Here is a 21,153-nt window from a genome sequence, read left to right as displayed (position 1 = left end):
ATTTAAGCGTATTTTACGATCGGTCACGCTATATGATGCAATAAACAATGTATGATTGGTTCTATAATAATAAATACGAAACCTGCATGAATTAAAATATCACAATTTAACGTATTATATATGTTATCGAACAACGCTGGCAGCCTACTAATTTATATATAATTTCATGTTCCATATATTTAAAGATAAAAAATACATTTACTTATATAAACATCTCTATGTCGCCTATATTAAAATGTTTATATAAATAAATAAGATATTTACGCACACACATATATATATATATATATATATATATATATATATATATATATATATATACATATATACGAGAAAAAGTACCTGTCGTTGACTGGGTTCAAAAACAGCCTACAGAAAATGGACTCTGATTTATGAAAGTATGATAGGTTATGAAAAGGAAAGGTTGTAAATTTGGGTTTAATTTGGGGGCATGATACCAACGCAAAATATGATGAAAGTAAAGATAAAATAGATAAACCCCATATTTTTTATACCATACCTGTTCACACTGAAACACTTATCACAATATTCTGTGGATCTACATTAAAAAACCTTGTTAAACTTTGTGACATATTTCCATTCTATGGAGGTCAGGTGCGAACGAACACCCCATAATTTTATTATACCATATTTCTTCAAACTGAAACATTATTATCAAAGTATACTTACGCAGATAAATATGAAAAGTCTTTATTAAAGTTTGTGCCTATTTCAATTCTATGGAGGCCAGGTGCGAACACAGACCCCACAATTTTATTATACCATCCCTATTTAAGTAAAAATATCCTTATCAAAGTATTATTATGTACCTCTATATCAAAAACACTTGTAAACGTCTTTTTTTAATTTTTAATTTTTTTTTTCCATACTTTGTGGACCAGGTGCGTACGCAGACCACACAATTTTAATGAACCACCGTTCTGTCAGATCAAACATACCCATTCCTGTGTCTCGATACATCTATCATTATATGTAATCAGTTTTTTTTTAAATAGTCAACCATATAGGAGCCTATTCGTGACCAGACACACACACACACACATACACACACAGACATTCAGCTTTATATTATAGATATGTGTGTGTAAACTGTTTTTTATATAAGCATTTTAATACATAAAATATGTTTAATTGTACATGTACATATATATAATGATAATATTTTAAAATGTTTAAATAATCATTAACAATTACTTTGATACCAACTGGTAATGGTGTTTTATGCTTACGTAATCATCGTTGTAGGAAGTGATTATTACTACCACCCCAGAGAGTCCAAATTCAGCCACAACGTCAGCCTTAACTTCATAAGCTGGTATTCTACTTCTAGCTCAACAGAAATTAACACAAGAATTGATGGAAATTATGTTTATAAAAAATATTTCCATGAAGCCTTCTCTGCAGAGCTTACGTTTCTAAGTCAATCGACACATATGTTAAAGGCGAGGATATTGCCGCCATGCAGCTTACTACATCGCAGCAAACATAGATTGAGAGTCTGCAATCGTCGTTCGAAAGACTGTGTGGAATCCAGGAATCATCCACTTCCCAGCCTTGATCTTGCTCCAAGTGTTGGACATACCGAAAAAAGGGGTTTAACCTTGGACCCAAAGCCAAGAGAATCTAGGTTATTAATGAAATGTATTTGCAATGTTTACTGTGGTATTGTGTTGGTCGTCTAATTCAGGTTTAGGAAGTCCTTTCTCTGAGGCCGTTGCCTCCTGTCTTTTGGGTGCAGTAAGTATATTGTTTGCTGACTGTTGCGTCCTTACTTAATATTGCTAACGCATTTACCTGAACATTTTTCATAGGGCAGAGTGCTCTCTTTTAGAGGCGCTTGCTTGATTCTCTCTCATATTCCAACCTTATGTCACATCTTTTGGCGGTGTAAAAGAAATAACATTTCAAGTAAAACCGGAGGATGAAATCTGGATTAAGTATTCCAGACTGGGTCGCACGAGAAACGCGTACATTTGGAAGAAGAGTGGTTTGGATACAGTAAAGAATGCAACGCCCTTCTCATGCAGTGTGGTCTCGTCCAGAATCACTCAGCAATTTTAAATCAATTGATGTGTTGTGTGATTCCATTTAACGATGCCTCTAGAAAAAATCCTTTACTACATGTATAAAAAGAACACATTCACTGCATTTGGCATTAATATTTATTTTAGATATAATAGCTTAACTCAAACGAAAAAATAACAAGTTTTCTTTGTAATTGTTATAGCCTCGTTACGGGTTGCAGAGTAAAACAGAGCGCCAAAACAAAGTAACATGTATTGCAACGCATACAAGAGGTAGGTTGTTCATCTTAGCCGGGTATTTATTTGTTTCCCAACGAAGCAAAATGTTACACAGGATCGTTTTTAATGTGGGGGAAAACGAGCTCTTCTCAAAAGGGGGCACTTTGACAATTTGCAAAAATAAAATTGCCTTAGTATAGAAGGTTTTCCCCCTCCATTGACTAAGGACAATTAATTTGAGTGCAGCATCTGTGCAGACACACCACTTCAGTACAAGTACCGGATGTCGGTTTAGTCTTTTAGTATGCATTGCGATTGAAATAGTCTATTAGTAAGTAACATAGGTTAATTCTGCTAAAACACCCTAAGCTAATAATTTCGGACGGTGTATCAGTATTTTCCCTCTTTGGGTGAACCATGAACGGTTAGGTGGATTTCCTTTTTCCTAGCCGAATGTCATGATTTGTGTGTGATTTGGGGAGGGTTCTACTTTTGGCTGATTCATTGTTCAGGGCGATATATATATATATATATATATATATATATATATATATATATATATATATATATATATATATATTGAAAAACATTTTATTGCCATTTTCTCATTATTAATCGCGCGAATTTAATAAACCAATTCATTACATGCGTGTGTAGAATACACCACAACTTATAAAGGGTTCATAAACCTCACATAGGACCCCGCTTGTAATAATCTATCAGACAAAGGGGCTATATTGTCACAGGGGTTTCCACTAGTGTTGCTAACCTGATGAACTTTTTAATTTTGAAGAAACACAGAGTAAAAGGGTCCGGCTGTTCTTCCATATTGTACAAAAACAGTTTGAGTGCTCTTATTTTGCTGTAAGTAATATCTTTGAGTCATATTTATTCTTCGGTAAATAATGTTCCCATACTGGGAAAATAGAGTTGTGACTGGTAATCGTTGCGGTGTAACTAAAGTTTTCGTATACGGTGAAAGATCGTATGCAGTCGCATAGACATTTACGCCTCGGTTGGTTGGCGAAGGTATCAACACTTTAGTACTAACGATAGAGTACCTGACTGGTTTTCTTTTTTTTGGGTTGTGGTCAGGCGCTGTTCTTCTTAGGAGGCAGCTACTTTCTCTCTATCTGATGGCAATGATCTTCTGGAAAATCTTATATAAAATGACCTCGGAATTCTTATATGACAGTAATAGATCGTCCAATCTTTTAATCCATACAGTACTGTTGTGATGCATACTGCTCTATACACTATCATTCTGACGTGGAGTTCTGAAAACCCCTTCTCCTTGGCCGAACAAAGGATGCTGGTTCTTGCTTGAGGCGATTCTGAATTGTCATCCAATGAGTTAGGCATTATGCTCCCCAGATATTTAAATACTTTCATGCATTTCGCAAGAATACAGCTTTTCTTTGTTGTCAACCCTATTTATATTTAATTATCAATGGAATTCTGTTGATTAAATGGCTGTGCGTAAACACATAAAACCCGTTGGGTACGTAGAAAGTGCCTTCGTTTTCTCACCAAACATATGGGTTGGCTTGATATTCTTTCAATTATAGATTAACAAACTGACAACATCACCGTGTTATACAATTTACTTACGATAAAAGAACATCTTAGATTTCGTCAATGTAACCTATGAACTCCTTCAAGTATATCTTTTCTGCAAAGATCCCTAGCATAACGGATAAAGTGCAAAATATAATCATTTCTAAGTGACATTCCTCTGAAGGTTGAAGGTTCAATCCTCAGTACGGGCGATATTAAGAATGCAATTGCGGATTACTAAAGAGGTTCACCTTACCACGCCTCACAAAACGAGAGCATGTTACCCTCATGGATTTAATGAATGGTTCCGTTTTGAATTTTATCTATATTCTAAGTCTGACTAAAATAATTTTATGTTTGATAAGAAACATCTGCAAGAAGGTCGGTGGTTACATCAGCCAAAACGCTGTGATATTTATGACTAAGATGATAATAATGTTCAGTATAATTCGAGGACAACGATATTACTGTTGCAAAAAGCGTGGAACACATAATATTCGAATATGACTGAACAGAAAAAGAATATCCACATTGTTGACAAGAATATGGCTTTTCGTTTGTGTGAGTTCTTATATGTCTCACAAGACTTTCTTCACGAGAACTTGAATATTCTCATTGTGCACACGAATATGTTTTTTTCCACTGTGAGTTCTCATATGTGCCACTAAATATGATTTTCGAGAACCAGAAAATTCACATAATTCACAAGCATATGGCTTTTCGTTTTTTTTTTTTTTTATTCTTCCTTTGAAGATTGTAATGCCGGGTATGGGGCAGCCAAACCAGCTGCCAACATTGCCCCGCTTTTTTATTGAAACCAACCGAGAGCTCTTTTTAGTATCCTCGCTGTTCCCTTAAGTGCAATTGTGTGAGTTCTAATATGTTCCATTAAATATGATTTTCGAGAAAACGAACTTCCACACTGTTCACAAGAATATGTCATTTCACCTGTGTGACTTCGAATATGTTTCACTAAATTTGATTGAACAGAAAAAGAATATCCACATTGTTCACAAGAATATGGCTTTTCACCTGTGTGAGTTCTTATACACATAATACTTGAATACGTTTATATGCCATCTGTGGTGGCAAAATGTAGTGGTCAATGAAGAATAGATAATTTTATTCTTAAAATATTGATGATAAAAAAACTTACGTTTTCTATCAAATCATATATATATATATATATATGTATATATATATATATATATATATATATATATATATATATACGTATAACGTTATCACAGACATTTATCACAAGCCCACAGATACTTAATATCTCCACTTCAAAAGCTATCACCCAAAACCTGCCTGAAAGCAATACCTTACTCCCTAGCACGTAGAATCTGCATCATACTCACAAACAAACAGCCCCGGACGATGATGACTAAATGAACTGAAAATAACTTTGAGGAGAAGAGGTTACCCATCCAAACCAATACGTAAAGGTATGGAACTGACAGAAAAATATCAGAAGACCATCTAAGAAACGTAAAGAAGAAACGGAAGAAAGAACAAATTCTTGATTACAACATAGAACTGTTTACAAAAAAAAACTCATCCTACTCAACAAAACGACAAACTAAATAACATACTTGAAACAACAAACATATTACAAAGCAATTATCAACCTAAAATCTAAAACACATTCTAACCTCATCCAAACTCAATCCATACACTGCAAAAGGTGTTACAAAATGCAATAAACAGCGATGTGGAATTTGTGACATAATAATAGAGGCAAATACATGCATATTCCAAAACACAATGCAAACATTTAAAATGAAATAGAGATAGACTGTATTTACAAAAATGTATGCACTAAAATGCACGGTATGCGACAAATCTTACATACGCGCCATCAAAAGCCACAGCAATAGAGTGGCCTTAAATAAAAGTAATATAAAAATTGCAGAAAACAAACTCCTATATTTTTCGCAGCACATAGATGCATGCAGGGGACATTACTTGCAAATAATGCTAATTTTCAAAACCGATGATAATTTGTACTTACTCAGACAGGAAAAAATGACAAAATTCACACTCGAATTAAAAAAAGGCTTAATATTAACACTCAAACAAACATAATGCAAAACATATACGCACACACACACATGATTAACCGAATTAAGGATGATTTAACTTGACTTAGAAGAAATAAAAATTTAAAGATATATTCCACTTTGTGAGAAGAACATATATTTTCAGAATAGTTTTCCCAAACTATTTTATCGCAAACCCTCTGATGTTTGTGTCATTATCCACATATATATATATATATATATATATATATATATATATATATATATATATATATATATATATATATATATAAGGTTTAACGCTTCGTTTGAGTTGACACATCGGTTCTCGTCAAAATCATACAATATTGAGCCTGGTCAGTATTATTTATATTTTTATATTAAGGTAAAAAAAGAAATAATCCAAACCAGATGTAGTATCTTTTCGCTAAACGTTTGTAGCTGTTGAAATATAAAAATGCAAATATTTAGACCAGGGTTTCCCAACCTTTTTCGGCAAACGCCCTTACGTAGAACACTCTGATACATACTAATACTCTCTCCCTACATGCATCCTTGCATAATAATGTTAGTAGCTGTGGTATAACAAATTTACACATATACATATACACGTCTTACCAAAGTGAAAATAAATGAATAAATATTCATCTCATAGTTTATTCAACAAACTTTTACCGTCGATCAAATGGGAAAAGTAAGAACTATAAATCAAATAGGTCAATTAATAAATCATACCATTGCTAATACAATAATCAATAAAAATCAAAATAATAATCACAGAAATCACTGATCAGTGTACAGACTGTTGTTGTTTTTGTTGTTGTTGCTCAATAACAAGTTGAGAAACACCTAATAATATTACAAGTAGCTCTCCGTCATTCATCGCCCCTAAAGCATCTCAAGGACGCCTATACGATAAATTTGGCCACTACCCACCTAAAGTCTCGTAGCGCCCCCCCCTCCTGGTGGGCGGTATGGACCCTATTGGAAAACCTTACTTCATACTTCAGAAAGTATAACGGTTATTATTGTCTTGGAAGCAGACTATTTCAATCAGAAATATTATTTGAAGCAATTCAATTCCTCTATAAATTTTTATGTTTTTTTTTTAAATGGAAATTACTCCGGACAAGGCGTGAAGCTACTTGATGTAAGGAACTAAAAATTACAAAAATGGTTACCGCAAAAAAAGAAAATGACTATTGACTGTTAAGACGAAGGATATATTTATGAGGAAACAGCCAGCAGGACGAGAATTCCACAAGCTTGAAGTTCTTGAAAAGAAGCTACTTGAATACGAAGCTGTATTACAATAAGGTATTAAAACAGGGAATTGATGAAGATCACTAAAATAACGAGTTAAACGAGCTTGAACAAAGGAAGCAGAGAATAGATCAAACAATTCTGATGAATACATGTCATAATAGTATTTATAAAAAAAGACTGAGACTAACAACTTTACGTATTTTTTGCACGAAAAAAGAAAGAATGTGGCTAATTAATTTTCTGCACCATATCAAGAACCCTTAAATGCAACAGAGATTAACTACCCTAAATATGACAACAACACCATATTCATGGTATGATAGTGTATTTGTAGAGATGAAGAGAAGCCTGAGGTGTGACGATGTGTGCGGAGCGAGAATCAGAAAGAGCAATGGATTTCATATAAAAACTCAAAGGACGATTTGATATTAGCGCAATGTTTCAATCGTGTGAATCAAGTTCAAGGCTGCGAGCATCCTTTTCTGTAATATGAAAGATATATCTGAATGTAGATGTTGAAACGAGTTGGTGACAGATATAGAACACCTGAGAAGACAATGTTACTCCAAGGGCGTCACCAAGGTTTAGTGTCAAAAGTAAATAAAAAAGCAGTTATAAAATAAAGATATAAAAAGAAGATCGTTACAGATCAGCAGCGCTTTTAACTGACATTCACGAAATAAATATTATTTCCTGCAAACGTAGAAATTTACTCTTCGCGTAAGTTTTACGTGCACACAATAAAAATCCAAACATAGGCCAGTTTTACGAAGTACACACAATTGACAATGCAGAAAGAGAATATCATGATTTCTGAGTGGTTATAAATCAGTATTTAATGAATTGAAGAGACAATCAAATCCAGTGTTGGTGTAGTTACATGATGACAGATTCAAGTTTCCAGATATTGTCCATAACGTGGGTTTGCGTCATGACTAGAGGCTCGATGTAGTTATCCGCCATGCACCTGCAGACAAAAAAACCAACAATACTGAACCTGTTCGTGACTTTTTTGGGATAAAATGTCTTTGTTTGTAGAACCTGGTCGCATTGGCCCTGTCAGTTAAGGTCGGGCAATCAATACGCAAAGACACCGATATAACAGTCATTGGTCATTTGTTTTAATCTATGACGATTAAATATTTCTGATGATAACAAAAAAAAAAAAATTCTCGCAAAATTAGGCCCACTTATTAGGATCAAGAATGACGTCAAACTGAGTAAAGTGCTAAGTAAATAGCATATTTTATATATATATATATATATATATATATATATATATATATATATATATGTGTGTGTGTGTGTGTGTGTGTGTGTGTGTGTGTGTGTGTGTATTATTCAGGTACTTAACATTAGATTTTTTAAGAATAAATCTGATCTATGTAAATTAAGCTCATATATAAATATATATATATACACGCATACACATACACACACACACACACACACACACACATATATATATATATATATATATATATATATATATATATAAACAAAGCAGTATATAAAATAATGGGTTTTCAGCAGTGTTGATCAACCACCACCTCCCTTAATTGCAAGAATAAAAATGTTTCAAATATTTGATCAAGTTTCCTTATGTAAGAGTGACACACAAAATGAATAACACACACAATATCTTATTAATATATAGATCAGTCCTAATCCCCAATTTCCTCCATATTAAAACAAATAAAACATTTAAAAAATCTTTATGATGCATGTACATGACAAAACGAAAATATCACATTCCTAAAAGCACATAAATTGATCAAGTAGCTTTTATTTTTGTAAAGAAAATCATTTTAACTGCTTTATCTAACGTATGCATGCGATCAAAAATGGCTTCCTTACTTGTGACACTCGTTTTTGTCTCTAAATTCAAAATGGATATATTTTTTTAAATTTACCAGTCAATTGTATTTATACAATTCGGATTAATCCATTATATTACTTGCCACCCCTACTATTATTAGTTCTTTATTTATATATTAACTTCTTTATTTGCGCTATATATATATGTACATATATATATATATATATATATATATATATATTTATGTATATATATATGTATATATATATATATGTACATATATATATATGTATATATATATGTACATATATATATATGTATATATATATGTATATATATACATATATATATGTACATATATATATATATGTGTATATATATATATATATATATATATATCGCAAATTCGTTAATATTCATATACGAATACCATCCAAGTCAATACTAATTTACTCAATTAATTAAGCCTTATGATTATCGGTTTTATAATCGAGCATGTGTATAATATATATATATATATATATATATATATATATATATATATATTAACTTCTTTATTTGCGCTATATATATATATATATATTAACTTCTTTATTTGCGCTATATATATATATATATATATATATATATATATATATATATATATATTAACTTCTTTATTTGCGCTATATATATATATATATATATTAACTTCTTTATTTGCGCTATATATATATATATATATATCGCAAATAAAGAAGTTAATATATATATATATATATATATATATATATATATATATATATATATATATATATGAATAAAATAAAGCAAGATATAAATGATGCTTTAGACGTTATGTGAATAAAAAGGAAAAACCTAAAAGAGTAAAAACAAAATTAAATCTGATTTAATTTTGTTTTTACTCTTTTAGGTTTTTTCTTTTTTATTCATATATATATATATATATATATATATATATATATATATCGTTACCTGGTCATAAAATATGTATAAATATTCATGCAGATTTTGTTTTTATTATCATAATGCACAATTCTTTTAATATAATATAAAGCTTCGCATAGGTCCAAATACCTTATATATTATGTTTCATGTTTGTAGACCAAAACTTATAGGAGGATTTTGGTATATCTATATATCTACATATCTATATATCTATATATCTATATATATATTTCTATACATATATATTATATTATATTATACTTTGTGTACAGAAAGATTTAAGATGAGAAAAGTCATTGATACCGTCGGTTTCAATCCCGATAATTAGGACCGTTTTAGATATCCATATCAAGCTCTCTTCAGCCAATTCTCATTTCTTATTTTTCGGATTTTCCTTTTAATTGAGCACTCTGATGGATTTCGTTTGCAAAAAACAAACAAATCACACGCGCACACACACACACACACACACACATATATATATATATATATATATATATATATATATATATATATATATATATATATATATATATATATATATATACAGTTTTGAAAATAATAAGCGGAAGTTTCTCAAGAGCTCTTTCGGCTATCATCTCATCAGGAGAAAATCAATAGCGTACAAAATAATATTTTTCGAAATTAAAGTGTATTAATGGGGAACTTATTAAATGTGCCAAAAGTTCCCCATTAGAACTCTTTATTTTCGACACAATATTATTTTGTACGCTATCGATTTTGTCCTGATTAGATGATAGCCAAAAGAGCTCTTGAGAAACTTCCGCTTATTATTTTAAAAACTGTATATAAATTCTGTACCTCCAAACATTTATATATATATATATATATATATATATATATATATATATATATATATATATATATCCTTAGTGAATACTCCAAAACCAAGAGATATGTGTTTAATTCTCACTGAGAATACTTTATTCAGATATTTATGAAATGCGTATTACACACATTTCGTTTAATAATGGATGCCCACTAAACACCTCATCAAAACAAAAACATATTTCTCAGAAAATGGTTGGCAATGTTTGTATTTTTAATTTTCAAAACTTATTTACTGTCCTTGGAAAAGAAAAGCGGTTTAAGAAGAAAAAATGTTCATTAGAGGAAAAGGAGAAATTAAAATTCGCATTCAATACACGCATATCTTATAAGTCTTATGCCGCTATCATGAACACTTACATATTTATATGTATATAAATATACATATAAGCGTATGTGTGTGTGTTTGTGTGCACGCGCGTGTGTGTGCGTTTTTGTGTAGTGGAATAAACGTGTTTATGTTTAATTTGGGGGAAAAGTCACAAGGTTAATTGCGTGGATTTATGTTTAACGGTTGCTTTTATACTAAACTTATGCGTACCATAGCTAATAGCCAATCAGATTCGTTATTTTTATTACGTCTTCTAATCGATCTATTTCCCTTAACCAATACCTTACAGATTCTTTATTTTTGTGAGTTTGGGCGTTCCCCAATTTTAAATAAGCCAAATTAATAAAACACTGACACGTTATAATTAAAATGATTAAACTCTTCTATTATATGTTGCTTATGAGTTAGTTTCAGTTATAATGTTTGTGTTTGCTTATTTGAATTATTAATTTTATGAATTGTGTTATATCAGTTATCATAACGTTACACATTCTCTGTCTACACATAGTTGTTATTTCGCTTCTATAATTTAGGAAATATTTCTATTATAAGCATTTAAAATGTTCTAGGTTCTCGCTTCAGTATAATCTTCAAGAATTCTCGAAATATCTGAATACCCTTGTCCATCGAAATGTTTTCTCTTTGATATAAGAAATCACCTGTTTTATTTGAGATTTTAGTAAACTTGATGATCTATTAAATCTCTGGTTGTTGTTTTTGTAGCCCGATTAATGATTATAATGCCCTTTAATTATTTAGCAATTTTTATTATTCGGATTTTTATGTATATATTTATTGTTGCCTGATAAATAATGCCTTTATTTAAGTAGTTATTTTGCAAAGGGCATTGTGCGTGATTTTGCAGTTACATTTTTTTCTCTTTAATTAAATTTCTTATGTCTATTTATGAATAAATTATGACTAATTTATGACTATTTCTCGTGATAATAATACTACTACTACTAATAATAATTATTATTATTATCATTATTATTAATCTTATTATTATTACTGTTATCATCATTATTATTTATGATTATTAATATTATTAATGTTATTAATGCTATCATTATTATTATTTATTATTATTATTATTATTATTATTATCATCATCATTATTATCATCATTATTATTAATTTTATTTATACTCACTCACTCACTCACTCACACAGGTTATCATTAGAGATTACTCGCTCATAATAACCGATGTTGTTTTCTGGGTGACAACATCTCTCCTCACCTTTCTAATATTTTACTTTACGTTCGATAACATTTGCACATAGCTTTGTGCTATCGCAACAACCGCGTACCATTGATTTTCCACTGGCAATGATCATTGGTCACTGAGATGTGGGTGGCAATAATCCTTCCTATAGTTCCAGTACTTTTTGCACTCATCCAGTGGAGGTTTGATTAGTGCTTTCACTCATCGGGGCATCCTTCCACCTTAATATTTCACAACTATTTTGCGTGGTATATGTTGGGTCTGATATCTTTTCTTTTTTCGGTGGTGGTCGATGGGGGTTCAAAGTTTATTGCAGTTTCAGTTACTTTACCTTTATGTGGTATTGCTTCCATCTTTTTGTTGCAGTGACCACGTGACTTGTGAGTGATTGTCATTATCTTGATTAGTTTACGCATTCGAATGTTTTCCTCTTTATTATCCATGGTACCGCCTTGGGCTATATTTTAGTTCCATTTTTGCCTATTTGTTTACAGTTTTTGTTTTGTGTGACTGTTCTTAGTGCAAACAATAATAATAATAATAATAATAATAATAATAATAATAATAATAAATAATAATAATCATAATAAATAATGATAAATAATAATAATAAATAATAATAATGATAGTAATAAATAATAGCAACAATAATAAATAATAATAATCATAAATAATAATGATAATAATAATAATTAATAATAATAAAAATAAATAATAATGATAATAGTAATAAAGCAACAAGAACAATACTACTACTATTACTACTACCAATCATAATAATTATAATAATGATGAGCGCTACCAACAAGAAATCCATGGTAAAAGGTTATTGCGATAACGCAAACTATTTTGCAAACTGGAAATCTAGGGAGATTGTATTCTCTCAAACTCAAGGGAACATCACGAATTGTTTGCGAAGAGAATACTTTGATGATGACGTGTGTTGCCCCTTCACTGCCCCCCCCAAAGAGTGATATCAAATAATACAGAAGGGTCAAGGAGGATGGAAAGACCGAGGAGAGAACGCTGCTCGGATCTCCGCTGGAGAAATGCGAAGACAACTGGAACCTTGGGGAGGCTTATTGCCATTCACATTTTAGTGGAAACCAATGGCCGCTTCTAGTGAGAAACCAATGATAAACGGTTGTTGCGATAACGCAAATTCATTTGAAGATTGTTATCGAAAGCGGTATTGAGTACACAGCTTGCGGAGAACACAACATGTTGTTTTAAAGGAGAGATCCTGTGCGAAAGCTCCGTGTGAGCCAATAATAATAATAATAATAATAATAATAATAATTATTATTATTATTATTATTATTATTATTATTATTATTATTACATTTGACACATTTACACGCATTTTACTCTTGCTTTTCTCGTCGCTATTATTAGTTCATATAAATTTCTTGAGAATACATAAAAATTTATCTTAACGTATATACTCCTTATAATATAGTCTGAATTGTTACAAATTAAAAGCTCAATGAAAATTTATTTCCGCGTTTAGAGCAATCAGCGGCTATTTTTACCCAATCAGAACGGCTAATATATTCACCGCCGCATACTACTATACTTCGCGAGTCATATAATAAAAAAGACTACACGGAATTTCATTTTTATTTTCCAGTTACTTTGAGACACGACGCACGTGAGTACGCTCCTTAAATCTAGTTTCGGCCTCAGGTTGAAAACATACAGGAAACGCATAAAGAATAATTTACAAACTAACAAACACACAGCGACAGTATATAACACTGCTTACCAAACTCACACACAAGTTCACGCCTATACTCTTGCACTAACTAAGGGGTTTGTTGGCCTTAAGCTCAAGAAAATTTTATGTCTACAAATTTATTTTATTGCTTATAAAAACAAATACGCACCCGATATGATTTGGGAATTAGAAAGGACGACCCCCGGTGGGCTTGAGGTATTGTGGTGAACTCAAGCGTAGCAAGGTTACAATGACGAGACCGGCACGTATTGCTGATGTTTGAAAATTTAATTTAGCAGTGGAAATAATGGCATACAATTATTTGGAGTGGATTCTTAGAATATAAAAGAAAACAACCAAATTATAATCAGTGTTTGAAAAAACAAGATTTACTTAAAATTTAGTAGAAATATATATATATATGGAGACAATAAAATTTGCGAATAATTTCTGGAACTTACACGCATAAAATAACATTTATTATTATATATACGCAAGTATTTCTATATATTCGTAAATATTTGAATATTTGTTATTTTCTGCTCCTGAAAAAAGAAAACATAAACGTATCAAATAATAAATATTTTTTTAAGAATATATATATATATATGTGTGTGTGTGTGTGTGTGTGTGTGTGTGTGTGTGTGTGTGTGTGTGTTTGTGTGTGTGTGTGTGTGAGTGTATGTGTGTGTGTGTGTGTGTGTGTGTGTGTTAAGGATTAAAGAGTGGAGAGTAGTCAAAAGGACAATATAGTAATCGATAGTAATGGAAGTTCGGTAAATTTGTTAACTTAAGTGGAACGGCTCATCAGAACCTTGTTCACGTTGGACTTGAAGACAACCATATTATAGACAGCTAGAAAGCAGGAAAACGGAAGACAATTCCACAGGCGTGCAGTTCTAAGAAAGAAGCTTTGATCATGGAATCTATGTTTAGGTTTAGGCACAGATAAAGAGTGGGGAAAATTATTGATAATGTTTTCAGCTAGTCTAGTGTTTCTTGTGAAAGTTTGGCGAGGGAGGGCATAGATTGAAGCTCAGTCGAACACTTTCCATGAAAATAACGATAAAGCAGAGACAAACTCGCAACATCTCTTCTGTGATATAGAGGTTGCAGCAAAGAGAAAAGGACATCTCCCGCCAGGCCACGAAGTCTATTTTGAACCCTATCAAGGCAGGACAAGTCTTTTCTAGCAACTCCTGCCCATATGTGGCAACAGTATTCCATCCTTGGACGTATCTGGCTCTTATATAGATAGAGAATTGCATGAGCAGTGAGATATCTACTGGATCGATAGAAGGATCCGACCATTTTTCCAGCGGCCTTGGCAACAGATTTGATGTACGTATTCCATTTAAGATCAGAAATAAAGGTCAAGCCCATAAGCCTGCCAAAACTTGAGGCATCCCAAGATGAGAGCCATTCATTTTAATTGATGCCAGATGCGGATCAGAACGTTGATGATGTAAAGATGGAAGCTTGGTTTTAGATGCATTAAAAGTAACCAGCCACTCTTTTCCCCATTGTACAACGTGATCAAGATCAGAGGAGAGAGAATCGGAGAGAACTTGGTCGTTTACTGTCTTAGATGTGCTACCATAGATGGTAGTGTCGTCAGCAAAAATGTCTACGAATGATGTAAGGATGTGATTTGAAAGATCATTAATGTAGATCAGGAAAAGAGTTGGACCCAGGATGGACCCCTGAGGGACTCCAGCATTTATACTGTGAGCTTCTGATTTTTGCCCATCAACTACTACTCTTATGAACCTATGAGAAAGAAATGATTTAATAATTGAGAAGACATTTCCAGCTATACCATAGCTGGAGATCTTGTGAAGTAAACTTTTATGCCATACCCTATCAAATGCCTTTGATATGTCAAGAGCAATTGCCCTAGAAAGGTTGCCTCTGTCGAGAGATTCGCTAATCTTATGAGATATAACTGTAAGCACATCTGCTGTAGATCTAGCAAAATGGAAACCATATTGTGTGTCACTAAGAAGGTTATTTTTGCTGAGATGGTTGATAACTTCTCTATTTAACACAGATTCCAACAACTTACTCATGACGCACAGGAGACTTATTGGCCTGTACTGAGAGGAGGATGAACGATCACCTGAATTCTTAAATACAGCGCATACTGATGAGATTTTCCAGGGTGATGGGAAGCAATTCTCCTTAAGACAACATTTAAACAGTTTTGTAATATGGGTGCTAGTTCTGGTTGAAGTTTGTTGAGTACTATAATTGGAATACCGTCAGGGCCGATTGTTTACTGGAATCAAGGTTTTTGATTAGCTTGGCAACATCACGTACAGATATTTGTATATCACATAGTGTGTTTTCTGATACAGGAGGAAATATTGGGGGTTGGCGGCCTTGGTCGTAAACGGTAGAATTGGCTGCAAAGTTCTTGGCAAAGAGTTTGGCTTTGTCTGATGCTGACGAGATTAACTCAGGTCCATTGCTATTTGCCAAAACTGGTGGGAACCAAGCCGCTGCTCAGCTACTTTGGACTTGACGGACTGAGCATACAACTCTCTTGCGTTTTTTATTACTTTCTTACAATGGTTGCTGGCAGTCCTGAAAGCGGCTTTAGTTTCCATACATCTATTACGTTGGAAGCAGTGGAAAAGGTGATTTCTGTGCGCAATAGCAGCAGCACATTCTGGAGAAAACCATGGCTGGCTGTTAGGTTTTTGCTGGAACTTTTTCGAGGGTATGAAATTGTCTATACCTACAATTAACCATTCGGTCAGATCTGATACTCTAGACGACACATCCTTTTTAAACATGGAACGCAGAGGAAGATCCGATAAAAATGTACGGAAACTATCTCAGCCAGCCACAGTGTATCGATATACTGTACGATGGAGAGGTATGTCTGAGGACTTATTACACTTCATTTTTATCATAATTGTACAACTGAGTGGTCAGAAGATCCAAGAGGAGACAGAACGGAAACTGAACATAGTTCAGGGCAAGTTGTGAGAAAAAGGTCTACGAGACTTGCATACTACCGTCATTGTCGGGCACACGGGGGGGTTCGTGAACAATCTGAGTGAGGTCATAAGCAATGGAGAAATCATGACAGAATCTCCCCTCATCATCGGTCTAGTTTGAGTGGGTCAACCATTCCACATTGTGAACATTGAAGTCTCCACATACGTGAATGTTAGCTGAAGGATATGCTGATAGAACTTGGTCAATTTTCTCAGATATGCTTTTAAAGGTAGTAACTCCGCTGCTATGGTGGCGATAGAGAGTAAATATAAATGCCGTAGTGTGAGCTAGTGCTACTCGGAAGCGCATATAGGGTAAGTTAGGATCTTCTCTGGAGATGTCCCTACCACATGGAAAGCCATCTTTTATATAGGCACATATTCCATGCCCATGGCGATCTTGGGGGTCAGATTTGGAAGTTAGGTTAGAGTATCCTTTAATTACGAACTCATTTAGGGAAATAGTCTGTCCAATTCCAGTTTCGCTTAAAAATAAAAGGTCTGGTTTAGTCTCCTGTAATTGAGCTTCAACCTCTGGAAGGTTAGAACGTAGACCCCTGATGTTGGAGAAGGAGACATGGTAGTGGGGGTCTACGTTGGAAGTTTCAGATCCGGGTTTAATCGTGTATTTTTTATTGAAACTTGTCATGATGGAATTTTGGAGTTTGTGGACTAGGTCGTCAGACTTGCTTAGAGCAGGACATAGAGGGTAAACAAAGAGAGAAAAGTAACGAAGATTTTTTTATGTAGCACATGATAAGGTAAAGCCGTAACAATTACTATGCAGTGTCGTACATACACTCACACGGCGATAGCAGAATAGACGTGTCTAATCATCTTAGCACACAAACTAAACCATATTTCTCTGCACATAAAACATTCTCAGATACGCGAACTCGTATTCAATTTTAACTCTTATTCACTTTTAACTCTGCTAATTCATTGTTGTAACAAAGCTTCAGCAAAACAATGTATTTTTTTCATTCTTTCTTTTCATTTCCTTCAACAAACATGCCAATCCTACATCTGCTATTAATCGTATACGGCTAATTGAATACAAATTGCTATTTTATTCATAGCTGAGAGAAATTGTGGGGTCTTACCTTTCCAACAGAATTCGTGTATGAATGATTTCGGTAGATATAATATGTCTCGAATTTGTTTTAGATAATGATTGATAATGTGCAGTGTTTAGATTATTTGTTCTCATATTGGATGTTATTCTCACAACGTTTCGGCCGATGTATTTTCCGACCTGCTGCACAGGTTTCTTGAAAATTTGAAGATCTTTATATCGAACACGGGAATTTGTATGGAATTCCTACCAGTACCCTTTATATAAACCACAGGTTATCTTGTTCTCGTTTCATCAGCCATGACCGGGTGGAGCCGTAAAGTTATTGGTAATTATATCTTTTAGTATCGTCCCTACTGTGGATTAGAACTATCACATAAAACTGATTTACTTAGTACTTATATCCGTTGCGCAACATGACGCTTTATTTGCAAATACTGCTATTATTTTTTAAACATATTTTTGTGTAAACAAATTTGAAAACTCAACCAGGAAATTAATATCAAAATAATGCTCAAACACAAGACAGGATTTGAACTACTGCTATTAGATCTTGAAAAAAAAAAAGAAAAGATTACTAAGCACACAGTGAAAATTACATTGGACAAGAGGGTTTGGTTTCATTAATTCTATAAAACCATCATTCGTTCGAGCATGAGGTATTGTTTTCCATATATACCACCAATCTCCTTGTGTTGATATGAGGATTTTTAAAAGCTCTTGTGTTGATTAAATGTTATGATCAACACAAACTGACAATAAAGTTATCCCCCCCCCGCCTTAATGTAGAAAGCAAATATGTTATAAGATGAATGAAAATTGATTGGATGTTGGTCCTCCGTAATATTTATTTTTTTTTTACACGGTGGTCACCACTTATCAAGGCCCGGAAGCCACTCAGAGATAAGGGTTGTTGCAAGTACAGTACGTTAGTGTGGATATTTGATGAAGTGTTTACTTAAAGGGGCGGTTCATTAGGAATTTGTTAACGTTGGACTTGAACACATCCAAGTTGTAGTCAGGTGGGAAGCAGGCAGACGGAACAGATTTCCACAGACGTGCAGTTCCAAGAAAGAAGCTTTGTTCATGGAATCCACGTTTTGATTTAGGCACAGATAAAGAGTGGGGGAAATATTTCACAGTGGATTCAGCTAGACGAGTGTTTTTCGTGAAAGACTGGCGAGGGGGGACCAGAGATTGGAGTTCAGACGAGCGCCTGCCATGTAAATAACGATAAAACAAGGATAGGCTCGCAACGTCTCTTCTGTGGGAGAGAGGTTGCAGGGTAGAGAAAAGGGCATCCCCCACTAATCCACGAAGTCTATTTTGTACTCTGTCAAGGCAGGATAGGCTGTTTTTAGCAGCTCCTGCTCAGATATGGCAGCAGTATTTCATCCTTGGATGTACTTCTGTCCTAGTTATTATTTACGTTTAATCCATCTTATTTATTCTTAAAATAGCAGTTCAGCCCAGCTTGCTCGGGCCCTACGTACTGCTCATAACTGTATGTGCATATATATATATATATATATATATATATATATATATATATATATATATATAGAGAGAGAGAGAGAGAGAGAGAGAGAAAGTTTGACTCATGTTAAAGTATCCTACATTTTCAAGTGTTTAAACCCAAAATTGGCAGAGGAGTTTGGTAGAGTCTGCAGAGGTCAACTCTTTCAACTTTGTTCTCTTGGCAGCCAAATTCTCGCCCAAAACTCATTAAAAGCTTGCTGCATACCCTTTTATGTAAAATTTCAAATGTTTAGACAAAAAATCAGCTGAAAAGTTTGCTAGAGACCGCAAAGGTCAGACCATTTGAACTTTTACAACTTAGTACCCAAATTTTCGGGCAAAAACTGATTAGAAAATTTGCCCTATATCTGAGTACACTTTTTGTAAAATTTCAAATGTTTAGACCCAAAATTGACTGAGCGACCAAATTTAAAAAAAAACTTTGACCCTAATTTTGACCCCTAAACATTAATTGTTTTATGCTCAAATCAAATGAAGAAGTTTGATCCATGTGCAAATAACCTACATTTAAAATTTCAAGAATTTAAATCCATAATTGGCGGAGGAGTTTAGTAGTTTTCAAAGGTCAAGTCGTTGAATTTGACCCCTTGACAGCCAAATTTCTAGCCGAAAATCGATTAAACAGATTTTCCAAAATCTCAATACCCCTTATGTCAAATCTCGAGTCTGTCCACTGAAAATTTATTTGGTAGGGAAATGTAAACACAGAGACTCACTAACAGATAATTTCACTTTTATAGATATACTAGCATGGATGCCCGGCGTTGCTAGGGTGTTTGGATGTGTGTGTTGAGCAAAAAAAAAAGTGGTAGTAGGAAGGCAGGCTCAAACCCGTACCGCGAAGGAGGAAAAGAACGTGAAAAAATGACGTCTTTGCTGCTCCGACCACCGCCAAACCAGAAGTGACGTAGGTTTAAATTAAGGCTAGACAATCGAAAAAAGGGGATGACTTTCAAAAATATCGGCGAACAAAGCGCCCCCTCCCTGTTGAAAAGTGCCTAGTTGAGGGTGAAGAAATTAATGTTTTTAGCCAATTTTTTTGGTATTTGTCGTCTGAAGGGTCGAGCTTCAAAACGATACTGATTTTGTGAAAATCCGTCGCCTCTGTTGAATGTTTTAGGCAGACATGCAAACATACATACATAGATTTATATATTCGTAGCTCAAGTTTTCGACCCAAACCGATTAAAAAGCTTGCCCTATCTCTGAATATCCTTTATGTAAAATTTCAAATGTTTAGACCAGAAATTGTCTGAGTAATTTGGTAGAGACCGCAGAGGTAATTTTTTAAAACTTTGATCCATATTATAACCACTCCCCATCGATTGTTTTGGATTAAAATGAAGTTATTAAGTTAGATCGATGTCCAAAAAACCTATATCTAAAATTTCAATTGTTTATCTTAAAAATTGTCGGAGGAGTTTGGTAGAGTTCTCAAAGGTCAAATTGTTTAACTTTGACCCCTTAACAGCCACATTTCTAGCCGAAAATGAATTACAAAGATTTTCCCAA

General features: G+C 33.3%; 1 protein-coding gene across 4 annotated transcripts in view; it reads left to right on the top strand.

Annotated features, from left to right (window-relative positions):
* Nucleotides 1-21,153, top strand: part of LOC145276758 (proto-oncogene tyrosine-protein kinase receptor Ret-like) — a 648,944-nt gene that overhangs the window by 376,744 nt on the left and 251,047 nt on the right. For 3 of the 4 annotated variants that reach the window (XM_080128004.1, XM_080128006.1, XM_080128007.1), the window contains exon 9: nt 13,936-13,956. The exons of the other annotated variant lie outside the window; for it this stretch is intronic. In XM_080128004.1, coding sequence (XP_079984130.1) covers nt 13,936-13,956 — 21 coding nt within the window. The remainder of the gene's footprint in view (nt 1-13,935; nt 13,957-21,153) is intronic. 4 annotated transcript variants of the gene reach the window in all.

This window comes from Euprymna scolopes, chromosome 5 (assembly GCF_053919585.1).
Source record: "Euprymna scolopes isolate OS-2025 chromosome 5, ASM5391958v1, whole genome shotgun sequence".
Classification (NCBI taxonomy): domain Eukaryota; kingdom Metazoa; phylum Mollusca; class Cephalopoda; order Sepiida; family Sepiolidae; genus Euprymna; species Euprymna scolopes.
This window is presented reverse-complemented; position numbering and strand designations above follow the sequence as displayed.